Source organism: Cebus imitator, unplaced genomic scaffold (assembly GCF_001604975.1).
Source record: "Cebus imitator isolate Cc_AM_T3 unplaced genomic scaffold, Cebus_imitator-1.0 Scaffold231, whole genome shotgun sequence".
NCBI classification, from domain to species: domain Eukaryota; kingdom Metazoa; phylum Chordata; class Mammalia; order Primates; family Cebidae; genus Cebus; species Cebus imitator.
Window position 1 is genome coordinate 1467955 of NW_016107546.1, and position 15804 is coordinate 1483758.

The window sequence follows — 15804 nt, forward strand, 5'->3', positions numbered from 1 at the left end:
GCAGGGGGAGAAATGCCACATGTAGGTGATGGGGAGGAAGGCAGCAAATCACACTGCCATGTGTGTTCCTATGCAACAATTTTGCATGTTCTTCACATGTACCCCAAAACCTAAAATACAATAAAATAAATAAATGGGAAAAAAAAAAGAAGTATAGAGACAAGAGCAAGGCTTTTAAAACTGTACCCCATCTCTCCTGAGGACTCCACTGCCAGTACTTCCAGTCCTTAGGAGTACCACCTTCCCTTCTACTACTAAGCACCTCAAGTGTCTGTGCACAGATTTTTTTAAAACAGTTTTACCTATGAGGGCTCCATCTCTGAAGTGTCTCTTTCTGACATATTCTACTCTATCCATTCATTGCCTCATTATTATAAAACAACTTTGTCCTTCCTTGCCAACTTCCTGTAATCCTGTCATTCTCCTCTATTTTCAAAACCATCAACACACTTTTGTCTTTGCTTTCCTTCCTACTCACTAGTATCTCAGATTCCTCTTCGGAGATCTGCCCAGACCAGAAGGCTTTATCCCCTATCCCAAGAGAACAGTCATATTAAGAATGCAACACATTATATCCTCTTTGATCACATCTTTAGCATCCTCTTCTGTCTCTCCTTTTCCTTTCCACTCAATGTTAGGAGTCAACAGTTTTTGTAATACCTAGTTTCTTCTACACTTGCTCTTCATAAATCCGTCATTCCCAGATCTTTAACCAACAACTCTAAATTACTTACACAAACTTATACAATCAATGGCAGACAGCTCCACAGGGACATCTCACTAACTCAAATTCAAAGTATCCAAATCAAATTCATCATCCATCATTCCCTGCTCTCCCCAAAAAGGAAACTTACTCATTCTTTGGGCTTCTCTATTTCTAGTAACAGCACCAAATCACTTAGGATTTGAGATCATCTTCAAATTAAACTAAAGTACTGGATTCTTCATTAATCAATTCAGTCAACTTTCAAATGTATGCAAATTGCCGGTAAAACAGTTGTATCTCATCAATAGGACACAATATAGTCATTTTCATTCAACTCCTTTGACGGTACACAAATTTGATACACTGCTCATGGCTTGAACTGTGAAATCAATCCCCAACACCAAACTCCAGTATTGTGACCTAATAAGTAAATCAAAATAATTCCATTTTTTTCATTACATCTAGAGGAAGCTTACGTCAGGGGTAAGCCCGAGACAGTTAAATTTTAATGACTATTGTAGAATCATACTTCCTCACAGGGTTGTTGTGAGGATTAAATCACATACATAAGATATTTAGTACAGTGCCTATCATATATAGGTGCCCAAAATTTAGAAACCAAACAGCAAATCCATGAAGCTCAGAGAACATCAAGCAGGATAAATACCAAAAAATCTACACCTAGGCACGTGACGTTCAAACTGCAGAAAACCAAGGACAAAGAAAAATTTTGAAAGAGAGAAATCACTTTACCTATAGAGGGGCAAGGATAAAAATTAGATTGGACTTCTCAGTATCACACGAAAAGGTAAACTAGGACAAACACTCAAAAAAAATTTTTAAAAGAAGTATAGTTGATATGCTAACAGATGAGAGAAAAGGAAACCATATAAAGTGCTCAACTGAAGTCAGAGAAGGCAGAAAAAGAAAGGACATTTTTGGGGGGCGGAGGAAGTGAAACAGAGGTTCCCTCCATCACCCAGATTGGAGTGCAGTGGCACAATCTTGGCTCTCTGCAAACTCCACCTCCCAGGCTCAACTGATCCTACTACCTCAGCCTTCCAAGCTGGGACTACAGGGACTTGCCACCACACCTGGCTAATTTTTGCATTTTTGTAGAGACAGGGTTTCACCACATTGCCCAGGCTGGTCTCAAACTACTGGGCTCAAGTGGGTGGCCTGCTTCAGCTTCCCAAAATGTTGGTATTACAGGCATGAGCCACTGGACCCAACCAACTTTTTCTTTTTAATGAAACAAGGAACAAGTGCAATGAATAAAAAAATAGTTGCAAATACAGTAGATTTTAATACAATTATAATCAATAACCACCTTAAATGTGAATGGTGTAAATATACCAATTAAAAGATAGAGTAGAATTAAAGAAAAACAAGACCCAACTATATGTTGTATACAAGAAATCCACTTTAAATATAGAAACAGATTAAAAGTAAAGAAATGGAGAAAGATATACCATGCTAACATGAATCAAAAGAAATGTCAAGTAGCTATACCAATTTCAGATAAAGTAGGCTTCTGAGCAAGGGAAATTAACAGAGATAAAGGCATTGCATCACAATAAAAGGGAAAATTCTCCAAAACCTGATAATTCTTACTGTATATGCGCCTAACAGAGTATCAAAATGTGAGGCAAAAACTGATAAAAGTGCAAGGAGAAATAGATGAACTCATGATCACAGTTGGAGACCTCAACATCCTTCTTTCGGTAATTAACAGATTAAGCAAAAAATCAGTAACAATACAGTTGAACTAACCACCAATCACCTGGATCTAGCTGATATTTACATAGTACTTCATCCAACAACAGAATACACATTCTTCTCAAGCTTACATAAATCATTCACTGAGACAGACTACATTCTCAGCCATAAAACACACCTGAAAACAATTGAAAAGAACAGAAAAAGTAACAGTATATGCTCTCAGACCACAATACAATTAAACTAAAAGCAATATCAGAAAGACAGATGGGAAAATCTCAAAACATTTGGAGATTAAACACCACACTTCTAAATAACACGTTTCAAAATCTCAAGAGAAATTTCTTAATATTTTGCATTAAGTGAAAATGAAAAGCTAGCGCGGTAGCTCATGCCTGCAATCCCAGCACTTTGCGGGGGCCAAGTCAGTATAGGCGTATCGTGAGATCAGGAGTTTGAGACCAGTCTGGCCAACGTGGTGAAACTCTGTCTCTACTAAAAATAGAAAAATTAGCTGTGTGTGGCAGTGCGCACCTATAGTCCCAGCTACTCGGGAGGCTGAGGCAGAAGAGTCACTTGAACCTGGGAGGCAAATGTTGCAGTGAGCCGAGGTCATGCCACTGTACTCCAGCCTGGCAACAGTGAAACTCCGACTCAAAAAAAAAAAAAAAAAAATACAATTTATCAAAATCTGTGGGATGCATCAAAAGCAGTGCTTGGAGGGAAATTTATAGCACTGAGTGTGTATACAGATGCTCCTCAGTTTATGATGGGGTTACACCCCAATAAATCTATTTTAAGTTGAAAATATCATGAAGTCTGTATTAGAAATGTAGAACAACCTAAAATTGATAATTTAAGCTTCCACCCTAGGAAATAAGAAAAAGAACAGAAATATAAGCTTAAAGCAAGCTAAAGAAAAAAACAATAAAAATTAAGGCAGAAATCTATGAAATTGAAAACAGAAAATCAAGACAAAAAAAATCAATGAAACGAAATGAAGATTCTTTGAAAACATCAACAAAATTGATGTCATGTATTATGATGTACCACACAGAGCTTTTATTTTGGTTTAAAAAACTGAGAGCTACTACTCAAAATAGCAAAGATATGGAATCAACCTAAGTGTCCATCAATGGATGGGTAAATAAAGAAAAGTTAAACACACAAAATGGGATACTACTCAGCCATTAAAAAGAATGAAATCATGTCTTTCACAGCAACATGGATGGAACCACAGGACACTAATCTTAACTAACTCAAAAACAGAAAGTCAAATACCGTGTGTTCTCATTTATAAGTGAGAGCTAAATAAGTTGCATACATGGACATAAACAGTGGAATAACAGACAACGGAGACTTGGAAGAGTGGAAGACAATGGGTGAGGAATGAGAAATTACTTAATGGGTACAAAGTACACATACTGAAAAGACCAGACTTTGCCACTATGCAATATACCCATATAACTAAACTGCACTTGTACCCTCTAATCTATAAAAATTTTAAAATGAGTACCAGTTTTCATCCTCTACTAAAACATAAAATGCTTCACTGTTCCTCCCATTTTGTTTAATCTTTCCACAATTCTTTGGCATAGCCTCTAGCACATGCATGTTATAAAAATTTACCAAAATAAGACAACAGATGTCCCTATTAAAAAGACTAGAAAACAAGCTTACTTTTGTAGTATAAGGTGAAAACATAACAGACTTTGTGTTTTTTTTGGTAAAGGAATCAAGTTAATCCATGCCCTGACATATAAGCTTTCCTCCTTTTCGAGTAAGTTAGTCAGTGTAACTTATTGGAGTAGACCTGGCTAAGGGTTAGAAGGAAAGAATGGCTATATGCTGAACTGTCAAGCACACCAAAAAAAAAAAAAAAAAACTTTGCCGTCATCATCCAACAGATGTCACCACACCCAAATTCTACCTCCTCACAATTCCTTTAGGACCTTTAAAACTCCTTTAAGAAATGGTACCTTGGTGACATTAAAAAATGGGACTCTGAAATCACACATACCTGCGTTCAAATTCCACCTCCATTTTTATTAGCCACGTGACCTCGAACAAACTACAAACACAACAAATATAATTCTAACAGTTTATGCAAAAAGAAGGACTTATGACAAAGATACTAGGATGTCTCTTGGAACCCAATCTCAGGACCATGGACAAAGGAACTTGCATACAGTCAGAACTCTGTGCATCTGCTTCTTTGCACTCTTTGTTCTAGAAGCCCTGGCTTATCTAGCTCACAGGGCAAGAAACAAGACCATTAACAGTTCCAGAGTTTTATATATCTCACAGCTTCAGCAACTGAAGAGAAAACAAATTATTCAACCTCTGGGCATGTAGGACTCAGTAAAAGTTCTGAGTGACCTGGCTTAGTGCAAGCATCCAAAACCAGGCCAATAAACCACAGAAATGAATAGAATTGTGACTGGTCTCTCTGGCCCCTTTCAAGCCAAAGTGATCTTTAGAAAAGACAGATCTGATCCAGTAATTAACCTGATTAAAGGTCTTCATGGGCTTTCCCAATAGACTTAAAATCGTTAACCTTGTTGAATGAAGCTTCTCGTAGGCTCTCTGCATAATCTGGCTTCTGTTTACCTCCACAACCTCATATCATGTCACAATCCCTCTTAAACTAAGCTTTATCTACTCTGGCCTTTTTTTTTTTTTTTTCAGTTCCTTGAACTACCAAGCTTTTTCTTACTTCAGAACTGTTTCACGTGTTCTTTGCATTCTCTTTCTTTCCCACCTAGTTAACTTCCATTATTCTTGCCTCCAAGAAGCCTCCCTGACTCCCAATGTAAATCCAGTTTCTCTTCTTTTCCTTTATAGCATTCACCAAAATTAGTAATTACAAATGTACTTGTTCAACATCTGTTTTTTGTTTTTTGGGTTTTTTTACTATACTGTTAACTTCAAGAGGATAGAGACCTATCCTTTTTAGCACTTACTTGGCCCTCAATAATTATGTGCTGATTATGAATCATTGGTTTAGCATGGGGGCATCACTAAATCAACCAATTACAAATAAGTGGAGAGTAGCAGGCAGGCAAAATTGCTATTATCAAGTTACTAAAATGACTACTTCAATAGTAACCTGTTGGTAAAAGGGGAGATAAAGCAGTTGCAAGAGAATCTGGGTTTCTGCTAGGCAGAACAAACAACTTGTTCAATTCAGCTGTTTTCTTCAATTAAATCCTCATAGAGCTATGGTATCAACAAGATAAATAATAAATGTTGACAGTACCTATACAGTGACCTGTACATATAGCAAGGAAGCAATGTTACTTCTTTTCCTTTTGGACCATGTTACATAATTTTTTAATATCACTAATCTCCAGATAAGGAGTTAATAAAAACCTATGAAATACTCCAATGCAAATGACAAAAATAGCTGTGTTTCATGACCTCTTCTCTCACAGCACCCTGATCTTTCCACCTAGTAAGAAAATGACTTATCTGTTATTCTGTAGTTAATTGCATACACTCAAAATTCATTTGGCTTAAACCAAAAACAGGCACTGGGAACACAAAAGTGAAGCAAAGCAAAACAAAACAACCAAACGGCAACAACAAAACTGTCCTCAAGGAGTTCATAGATTCATTTTCTCAATCTGCCTTCAGCCCATCACATCCATACCAAAGCTGCATAGCGTCCCCAGGCAAGGCTGCTACAAATACAAGATGCCCCACACTTTATGGGGCAATAATCCCTCTTTATATCTTCATACTTCCACTTCACTACCTAATTCCAATATTTTTTCCTTAAAAAAATTCTATGGCGAGTCACTGGATATGATCTTTCTCCAAAATATGATTAAAATCTACCTTGACTTTACTAATAGCTCAAAAGAAGGAAACAAAGAAAAAATCCAAAGGAAAAATCCTGTTTCTTGGCAGGGCTGGGAGTTTATTTTTAAAAATTAAAACAAACAAAAAACCCATAACAAAAATAACTCATTTAAGAGACTAAAAAATCTTGCTTCTGAGAATAGGCATGTAAAAAGATCAAGACTACCTTCTTTCTCAGAGGTAGAACTAGAAAGAAGAGATGTCCTCACAAGAGGCACATAAGTTGTAACATTAGGGAAAATGAACTCTCAGAAAAAAAAAGGGGTTATGCCAAGTTTCAAAGTGACTTAGAGTTTTATTTGTAGCAAAACAGATCACAGAAGTCAACTATTTCTACCTTTTTGTTTTATAATTAAACATCTTGAGAAGTCAAGTCACACAGAAGACTACGTTTCCTTCTAATTTCTGCCCTAACTTCTTGTCCCAGAGACTGTAAGGCTACACCACTCACTGAACTGAGGAACAGCCTCCTCTTCAGGTCCACTAGGTGAAAGAGAACAAGTTCCTAATAATGTTGTCATGTCTAATACAAGAGTTACAGATTCTAGCATTTCAAGGTAGATCTGAAATTTATTTTTACCATAGATTCTTATACAAATTATTATAATTATTTAAATATATTTATACTAATTATTAACATAATTTTATAATTTCTTTAATATTATTAACATAATCCTATAATTCAGGTATTTTAAGATTTAAATAGGCTTTGGTGGGCTCTTTGTAACTAACCACTAAGTATACCATTTCTGAGAAAATAAGACTCAAGTTTGAAACCATTTTACAAGTTGAAAAATATGATCTGAGTTAGTACTACTAATTTACAAAGACTCAAAATTATAAGCTGAATATGATAAACTAAAAATAGAAGATTCCTAATTTTATAAAAAGTTCCACCTCAGGGGTTATTTATTTTTAACAACTAGGTACTCAGGCATTTAGAACAGGATTTAATTTACATGTATCTTTGTATTACTATTTCACTAGAAAACTTAAGTCACAAAGAATCAAACACTTCTATCTAGTGTAGGAAAAACAATATGTTAACATACATCTTCATAAAGTGATTAAGAATATGGTTAATATCATTTCATAAATCAAAGACTGCTAACATATACATTATTAAGTATCTAGCGCCAGTCCAAAAATGTACAGGTAATGGAATTATATCTGAACAGGTAAATGGAGTTCAAGGAACCCCTAAATTCATTTTTCTCTTTTCTCCTGAAACAAAGGTATACATTTCATTAATTAATGTTTGATAAATCTTTTTGTTTCACTAGCTATATTAATTCAATGGATATTCTTTACCCATTCATTTTATTCAACAAAGAAAACTGAGCCCCTAGTATTTGTTAAACACTATACCGATAACTTTAGATTGACAATAACGTGCAAGTCAGTTCCCCTCCTTAAAGAGCTAAGAAAAACCACGACCTCACTGCAGTTACCAAAGTGACAGTGACAACTAAATTTTAGTTCATTTAAGAAAACATTATAAAACATAATCAAATTATCAAAAAAGAAACCATACAATAGTAACTTTAAACATACTTTAATAGTCTCAACTATATGAAGTTTTCTCACAAAGTAACCAAAAGCACTGTTTTGGTAAAAAAGTGCTAATAATACAATCTTTTGATAGTAGTTCAATAAGGAAATCACAAGCTACTATGTACTGTGATAATGAAAATCAAGGACTTGGAAAAGATATCTTAAAGCTATTCTTAAAAAAAAGCAAAATGCATAATTAAATATAGTCTTATACAATATTAATACACTGTCTCTAAATATATGAATATTTACAAACGTGAGTAATAAAGGAACTCTACAGCATACCTTATAATCACAACCATGTATTTTGGATTGTATCACCTGCAATTTCTTTTTTTTTTTTTTTTAACCAAAAAAAGCCTTAATATTTTTTGAATATATTATTCTTAACTAACTTAATTCAATATTCTACTTATTATCATGTCACATAATTTTTATTTACTATTAACTATTTTATCTATATGTTTAACTACATGTAGGTATTAACTGTAATAACATTTATGTCTGCAATTATTTAAAACCCTTGATAGATGAAAAACGTTTTTCAATTCAGAGGTATATCTCTCCAAAGCAAAAATCAATGTAAATCAGCCAAACATGCTATTGAAAATCCTAATGACATTTTTTCATTGTATTTTTCACAAAAATTTTTTCTCATTCATCAGCTAAAAATATTTAAATTTTCTTTAAAAAGATACAAAAATACACCTTTCTTGAATTTATGCACACTACCTACCAGTGTAAATGAGTATTATCTCCATTTACATATAAGGAAACCAAGGCACAAAGGTGTCCATTTTGTAAATTGCAAGGTCATTTCCTAACCAAGCAACTAATCCTACACCACCAACTTTTATGCATGCCATTTCCAAGTGCCATAGAACAATTACTGTACCTTAAAACTGCCTCTGCAATGCTTATACGTGATCCTGTTTTATCGAAAGGGTTAATGCAACAAGCTTAAACAAGGAAAGATGGAAAAGGAAAATTATAAAAATGCAACACTTATTTTTGATAGTGAATCTTTTATTTCTAAATAATGAGATGTAAACAGTTTTTAACATAAAAATCAATTAACAGTTTTTTCTTCTATTTTCAAAAAAAAAATTTCAACATTCAGGTAGATCATGCAAAATTGGAGCCTACTCATCCAAGTAGATCGAAGTTAGAAAAAAATTTTTAATTCTAAAACAAGTAAATACATGATATTGCAAAGAAAAAAGTGAATAAAAAATAAAATCAGGTAAATTAGGGAATGATTGATATCGTGGTTAAAAACCTATTCTCAAATATTAAATTCTTCCATTCAATGGAAGGCTATGATTAGTAATGACATCTTCTGCTACTGAAAAACAAATACAAAACTTTTCTTATTCAAAACTTCCAAAATTTTGTAACAAATACTTCATTAAAATATTCGGTATAAATATAATTTTCCCAACAGAAACTTAGAGCATAAAGGATAAATTGTTCCTGAGAGTTCAAATTGGGACTGCATTTTTAATTATGATATAGTGCTATGAACAATCAGAAAAATGAATGCTACCTACCATGCAAATTTAAATTTAAGAATATTAGACGGACTGAGTAACCAATTCGTCAATTACATCAATTAGTGAACAGAAATAAGACCTTAGCTAATTGTGAATCTAACACCAAAGAAAAAATTTAAGTAGAATCCACACGGCACACCTTATTATATAGAAAAGGCTATGATTACATAAAGTCGTATTTAAGTACCCAGTCTAGCTGGGGATCAATTAATTAATCGGTTATAGGACAGGTCGGGAATGTTGAGGTCGGATCTCCTTTCTTTTCATCGTTATTCCAGTTCATCATCCGCAAGTGCAAGAGAAGGTGTCAGAGTACCGAAGCTAGGGGGCATGCTGTAGCAAGGGGAAAAGAAAAATGGGAAAGGTGCAATGGATGCTGCATAGTTGAATAATTATCTGGGTGGCACAATGGGCGAGTCCTGCCGACAGGAGCGCTGAGTGAGCGGCTCCGTAACTCTGCTGGAGGCAGCCCCCAAGAACAGGCATCAGAGACGACAGCACCGCTTCGCCTCCCCTTCCAACGGAGAAAAGGATGCCCGCACTTGCTTTACCGTTATGTCTTTAGACACCGACTCGCGGCGCAAACACGCAAACGCACGAGCTCGCTTTACCGAGCCCCGGGCACGTAGGGCGAACAGGGGCTTCTCAGCCGCCCCAGGCTGCTGACTCCCCCGGAAAGAGGCACGGAGCGGACCGTGGGCGCGGGTGGGCAGGGAAGCCCGGGCGGTGGCACCTCAGGTGAGACCTGCAGTCTCTCCAGCGATAGCCGCCCCGGCTTGGTCTCTGCAGCTGAGCCCCAGGCGCGCCCGCCGCCGTCTCCCTCGGCACCCAGCCCCGCCGGCGGGTGGGCGGCGGGCGCTCGGGAAACCCGCGGATGGGGGGTGGGGGCCGGGGCGGGGGAGGCGCGCCCATCCATCCCCGCCACCTTTGCGGGCCACACACCTCTCGGTCTGCTCCGGCCGGTGAGTAAGAGTTCCTCTCCCACCAGCCCCTCCCCGAAAAAGGCAATTCCTCGGGGACTCGCGCTCACCGTGAAATCTTGGGGGCTCTCGCCTTACCCCTTCTTCATGCTTCAGCAGCGGTCGCCTGTCCCCCTCGGCTCCCGGAATTCCACCTAGGGCCCCCAGGAGCGTCGGGGTCCGGGACGGAACCCGCTCGGGGCAGCGGCCGAGGCGCCAGGCCAAGGGGAACGCCGCCTGGGGCGCCCACCGGCTGCCGGACCCACCGTGTGCTCGACGCGCGAGTGAACAACACCGCGAGCTGCAGCTCCCCCCGCCCCCTCCCCGCGCGGACGCTCCACAACCGGGCGCAGGGACCCGCGCCAGAAGCAGGGGGGACCGCGGGACTCTCTCCGCCTAAAATCCCATCCTTGCCACCCCCAGGAGCTATTCCCGTCCAGTTAAAGGTCTCGAAACTTCAGATTCTCACTTTCCCGTTCAGCCTCCAGTGACCAGGTGCCGCCGAGGTGGGAAACCCAGCCTCCGCCCACTCCCCCATCAGTGGGTCTGAAGCTCACTCTTCCCCCTTTCCTGAGGCTCTGTGGTATTGCCCAATCCTCAGTTTGGGGGAGGGGGACGGAGAGAACAGTGCTTGGCTAGGGAATGAGGGAAGATGATAGCCAATTGAATGGAACTTCCATTAGGGGGCGGGGCAAAGAGGGACCCGCCCCCGCCCGCCCCGCCCCCCTCGTTCCAAACTACATTTCCCATTGTGCCCTCTCGCGCTTCCTGCCGCGCTGCACGCTGGGAGTGGAGGACCGCGAGGCCTCAAGGTATTTTGGAGCTCGTATTCTTTAGTCAACTAGGTCCTGAAAGTTATAAGCTATTATAATTCGCTCTTTTTCCCTAGGTAAACTTTTCAAAGTTCTTGCTTCGACATTAGCTATTCTAATAATAATTGTCTAATTGTTTTAAAATGTGATACATGATTTCGTAGCAAAGAAGGTTAATAATGTGTTGATGGCAATCTGTCAGGACCTGGGAGCCTCTTCTTCTTCCGCCCTGGCAGGGTATCCGCAGAGGATTTATTGCCGTCATGTCGGCTGCGATTGCGGCTCTGGCCGCTTCCTATGGTTCGGGTTCAGGGTCCGAATCGGACTCGGACAGTGAGAGCAGTCGGTGTCCGCTGCCAGGCGCCGACTCTCTCATGCATTTGACTAAATCTCCCTCGGCCAAGCCGTCTCTAGCAGTGGCGGTGGACTCGGCTCCGGAGGTGGCAGTTAAGGTAAGCACTTTTGCTACTGATGCGGTGTAGGAATTGTTGGCTTCAGCTCCAAAACTGCCGGTCGCTTGTTAGGTCCCGGGTTACCGCTTTCTCAGTGTCAGAGATAAGTTGCTAACGCTTGGATTTTTTTCTCCTTCCCACATGCATCTTCCTCGGGAGAAGCAGAATTGGAATTTGAAAATAGCCCTCCGATACTCTCTGCCCTTGCCTCCCGCCATCAGAAAGCAAGTGGAAAGAGGGGATGAAATTTGAATTTATGGATTAGGGACATGGCCTGGAAAGTGCAGGTGTAGTCTCGGAACATAAATTAAATTAGATCGGGACTTCCCAAACTCGAATATTGTGCCTTCACTTGAAGTAACAGTGGCGTGGATTTGTTTTGTTTTTGAAGTAAGAACTAGGTTCTAATCCTGGCACCACCACTTACTTGAATTTGGACAAGTTATGCAGCCTCCCCTGTTTCTCACCTATACGGTAGAGATCATTTTCAAAACACCTGAAAATTGAGTGAAATTACACAAATAAAGCATATAGCACAGAGCCTGGTAACTAGTGAGAGTGCAGTAAATGTTTTATGATTATGTATGTTAATACAGTGAGAAAAAGGCGTTGGATTTGAGAAACAGCTGCATGATCTCAATGGAGGAAGCTGATAAATGGAGAGATTGGGTTATAGTTTACTTAACAAATATTTATTGAGCACGTGTTACTTGCCAGGAACTGTTGTTCAGTTCCTGATACAGAGGCTAGCAAGCCACAGACATCTTTGCCATCATGATGCATACAATGTAGTGAAAGAGACAGCCGATTAAATGTGACCAGATAAAGTAGTTACAAATTGGACTGAGCACTGTGAAGGAAAAATAGAGTACCATAATACAAAATAAAGTAGGAATATTATTTCGATAGGTCGGTCAGGGAAATCCTCTCTGAAAAGGTGGCTTTGAAGAACAAGAAGCTAGCCCAGTGCAAGTTAAGGCAAGAGTTTCCAGGCAAAGGTGACAGGCATGCCTGAGAAGGCAAAGAGCTTCTCGTGTTTGAAGAACTGAGGCAAAGCTGATGTGTCTAGAGCCTGATGAGAGGCCCAGTAGAGCCCGATGTAGGTGATCAGCTCAACATGTGGAGAGGGAAGGCAGTGTCCAAAAATTCCTTTGTAACATATCCCCAAGTCTAGTTGAATGACTTAAGACATGTTTAACAGGTTTTTAATAAGCTGTTTATAAATTTTACTTTTTACAAATGGACATCTGCCATGAAAGAATGCTTAGAAGCCTCCTAACTTCCTGTCAGAACAAAATTTTCCAAACTTCGGCCCCTCCAGTAACCTCTTTCTCAGCTCAGCCTTTTGGAGCTCTGTTTTTGTCTTAGTCTCATTTTCTCCTCAACGCAATGCAGTCTGGCCCTACCCTCTTGGCAAACTGCTGTCTGTGAGTGATGTTTCAGGCCTTCCAGTTGTCACATTCTACCATCTGACTTCAATGTGCACCAAATGACACTATTCATTAGTTCCTCTTTCTTGAAACTTTCTCTCCGTTTCATTTCCATGGGGCTCTCCTCAGCATTCTGGTCCAATTATTTTACCCTCCCTTTCAATACTGGTGTTTCCCAGGGCTCTGCTCTTAGTCCTCTTTGCATTTCACATACTCTCCCATACCTTCAACCTCAGTCTGTGCTGATTCTAGCTCAAGGTGAACACTGTGAAATGGTTAGCACAGGCTCTGGAATTAAGACTGTAATTTAAACCGTGCCTCCAGCACTTACCCATATGGGGGCCTTGGATAAATTACTTAAATGCTCTGTGCCTAATTTTCGCTGTTCTATAAAGTAGGACTAACAGTAGTACCTATCTAACGCAATTGTAAGAATCGTCATAAAAGATATAAACCCCTTTAACAGTGCCATACACAATGAACGCTAATTAAATGCTTGCTATTCTTTTATTTCCAGTTCTATCCTCCTTGCTACCTTACAGCCTTGCTAAGTATGTAAAAATCTCCCACTGTAATGGTACATTTGTCTCTTGCAGCTTGGTGCTCAGCCACCTCAAATTCAAGTGTGTTGAAAAATTATTTTCTTTCCCTCAAAATCCACTTCTGCTTTTCCCATTTTGATCTATGATCCCACAATCCACCCACTAGTTCAAGCCAACAACAAAGGAGGTATCCTTTTCTCTTCCTTCTTCCTCAGCCCCTGAAGCTAGTCATTCAATTGATTCCAACATTTCTGTTTAATTTTTCTCACATTAACTCCTTCCTCCCTATTTTCATTGGTACAGGCTTCATATCTTCCTTATTTCTCCCAGGAGTATTCTTTTCTTTCTCGTTCAGCCTCTTGGGTAATGGGTCCTGTCCACTTTAACTCAATGATATTTATCAAATCTCTCTCCTCTTCTGCTGCCAGTTTAGTGCAGATTTTCGTTGTTTCTCTTCAGACAGTTATAGCGTTCTAACTGATCTTTCTACTTCTTCCTTTCTTGTCTCCTAGTTTTATACCCCATTCTTTTCTCCCCAGTGCACTTGGAATGATCTTTGTCAATTACACTTGCATCCTATCACTTCCCTGCCCAAAGACACCAAGTTGTCCAGTGAGTAATTTCTAAGCTCTTTTTGTAGCATGTGAGGCCTACTGTTCTTCCATGCTGAACTCTACAAAGCCCTGAAAGCCAAATTTTCTTTGTTCCTCTGAAGATATTGCCCACGCTCGTCTTTCTACCTGGAAATCCCTTGTCTAGTGCCTCCTTCCCCCACTCCAAACACTGTGGTCCTTTGGTCTCAGTGCACATGTTTCCTCCTATTCTACCTTAGCCCCTTTATCTTATCTCAACTATAGCACTTATCACATTGCTGTGACTTGTTCACCTTTTTCTTTCCCCTGGGCTTTGAGACCCTAGGGCCCAGAGACTGCTGTATCTATTCATTTGTGTCTCCAATGCCTAGTGTACAAGATTGGGGAAATATATTTGGTAAGAGAATGGAATGAAAAAGAAAGTCTTATAAAAGTACGCACATTAAGAATCAATTTTAGAGCTGAGCGAGCAGTGGCAGGGGTGAGGGTGTTTGTCTAGAGCTCACTTAGGTCAATCAAAAATAAATAAGGAAATCCAGGAGAAAAGATTGCATAAGGTACCAGAGATTCATTAGAGGTAGAGCTGGAGCTAGTCTCCCCCATGGTCTGGGTTCTATGAGAGAGTAGAGGGCATTGCTCATTGCTGGTTTATGAACCAACACTTATTTATATGAAGGAAAAAACTTATGCATAGTAAATATAATGATTGCAAATGACTGGAAAATTGGAAAATGACCAAGGGAAATGTGAAGCGTGCAAATACATTCATCTGTAGTTGACTATTTGTATGGTGATTAATAGCCAGCATTTTGGCAGAGAATACATGTATGCAGCGTTTTTAATCCATATTTTTTCTGAGCTCTTTCCTGCAGTTGAGTACCTTTTCATGTGTGTTATTGGTGATTTATTTATTTTTTCTTCTGAAAGCAACTGGGTTGTCATTTCCTTTTGATGTTTTGGATATCTTTACATATTCTGGATACTATCCTTTGTCAATTGTGTGTGTTAAAAAATTTTTTCTTTCTATGACTTGTCTTCTCACTGTTCCTGTTGTTTATAAACAATCATTTATGTAGTCTGTGCTTACCAAATTATCCCATTATGTATTGTGGTTTCTGTTTGTTTGAGAAATCCTTAACTCACAGTCATGAAAATATTTTCTCATATTACTTCTCAAAAGCTTTTCACATTTAAGTCATTAATCCCTATGAAATTAATGTTTGTCTATAGTGTGAACATTCTTAATAGCATGGCTTGATATGTGATAAGGCACTTTCCTTGTCCTTTTCCGTTGTTGTTCAAGAATGTTTTGGCTGGCTCTTTTGGGCCCTGTAATTCTATATACAGTTTAGAATTAACTTGTATAGTTCTACTAATATCCAGTTGGGATTTTGTTTGGGAGTACATTGAGTCATAGGTCAACTTGGAGATAATGTTATATCCCTTCATTTGTTTAGGCCTTTTTTAGTTTTTTTTTTTCTTCTAAAGTTTGTAATTTTCTCCATATCAAAATCTTGTATAGTTTTATTGGAAATATTTCTAGGTGCATATTATTTTTATGCTATTATATTAATAAATAGTATTGTCTTTTTCATTTATTTAACTTTCTTACTGATCTTA

General features: G+C 38.8%; 2 protein-coding genes across 4 annotated transcripts in view; one reads left to right on the top strand and one right to left on the bottom strand.

Annotated features, from left to right (window-relative positions):
- The window catches only part of WASF1 (WASP family member 1), an 83394-nt gene extending 72400 nt beyond the window's left edge, over positions 1–10994 (bottom strand). For 2 of the 3 annotated variants that reach the window (XM_017497429.2, XM_017497428.2), the window contains exon 1: positions 10427–10963. The gene's annotated coding sequence lies outside the window, so the exon portion shown is untranslated. Of the gene's footprint in view, positions 1–10426 lie in introns of all 3 variants that reach the window. The other variant, XM_037727442.1, reaches the window with a different exon arrangement.
- A 153-nt stretch (positions 10995–11147) lies between these two features.
- CDC40 (cell division cycle 40) overlaps positions 11148–15804 on the top strand; it is a 47175-nt gene continuing 42518 nt past the window's right edge. Inside the window, exon 1 of the mRNA XM_017497430.2 lies at positions 11148–11619. Within this exon, the coding sequence (XP_017352919.1) occupies positions 11431–11619 (189 nt within the window). The 5' untranslated portion in view covers positions 11148–11430. The remainder of the gene's footprint in view (positions 11620–15804) is intronic.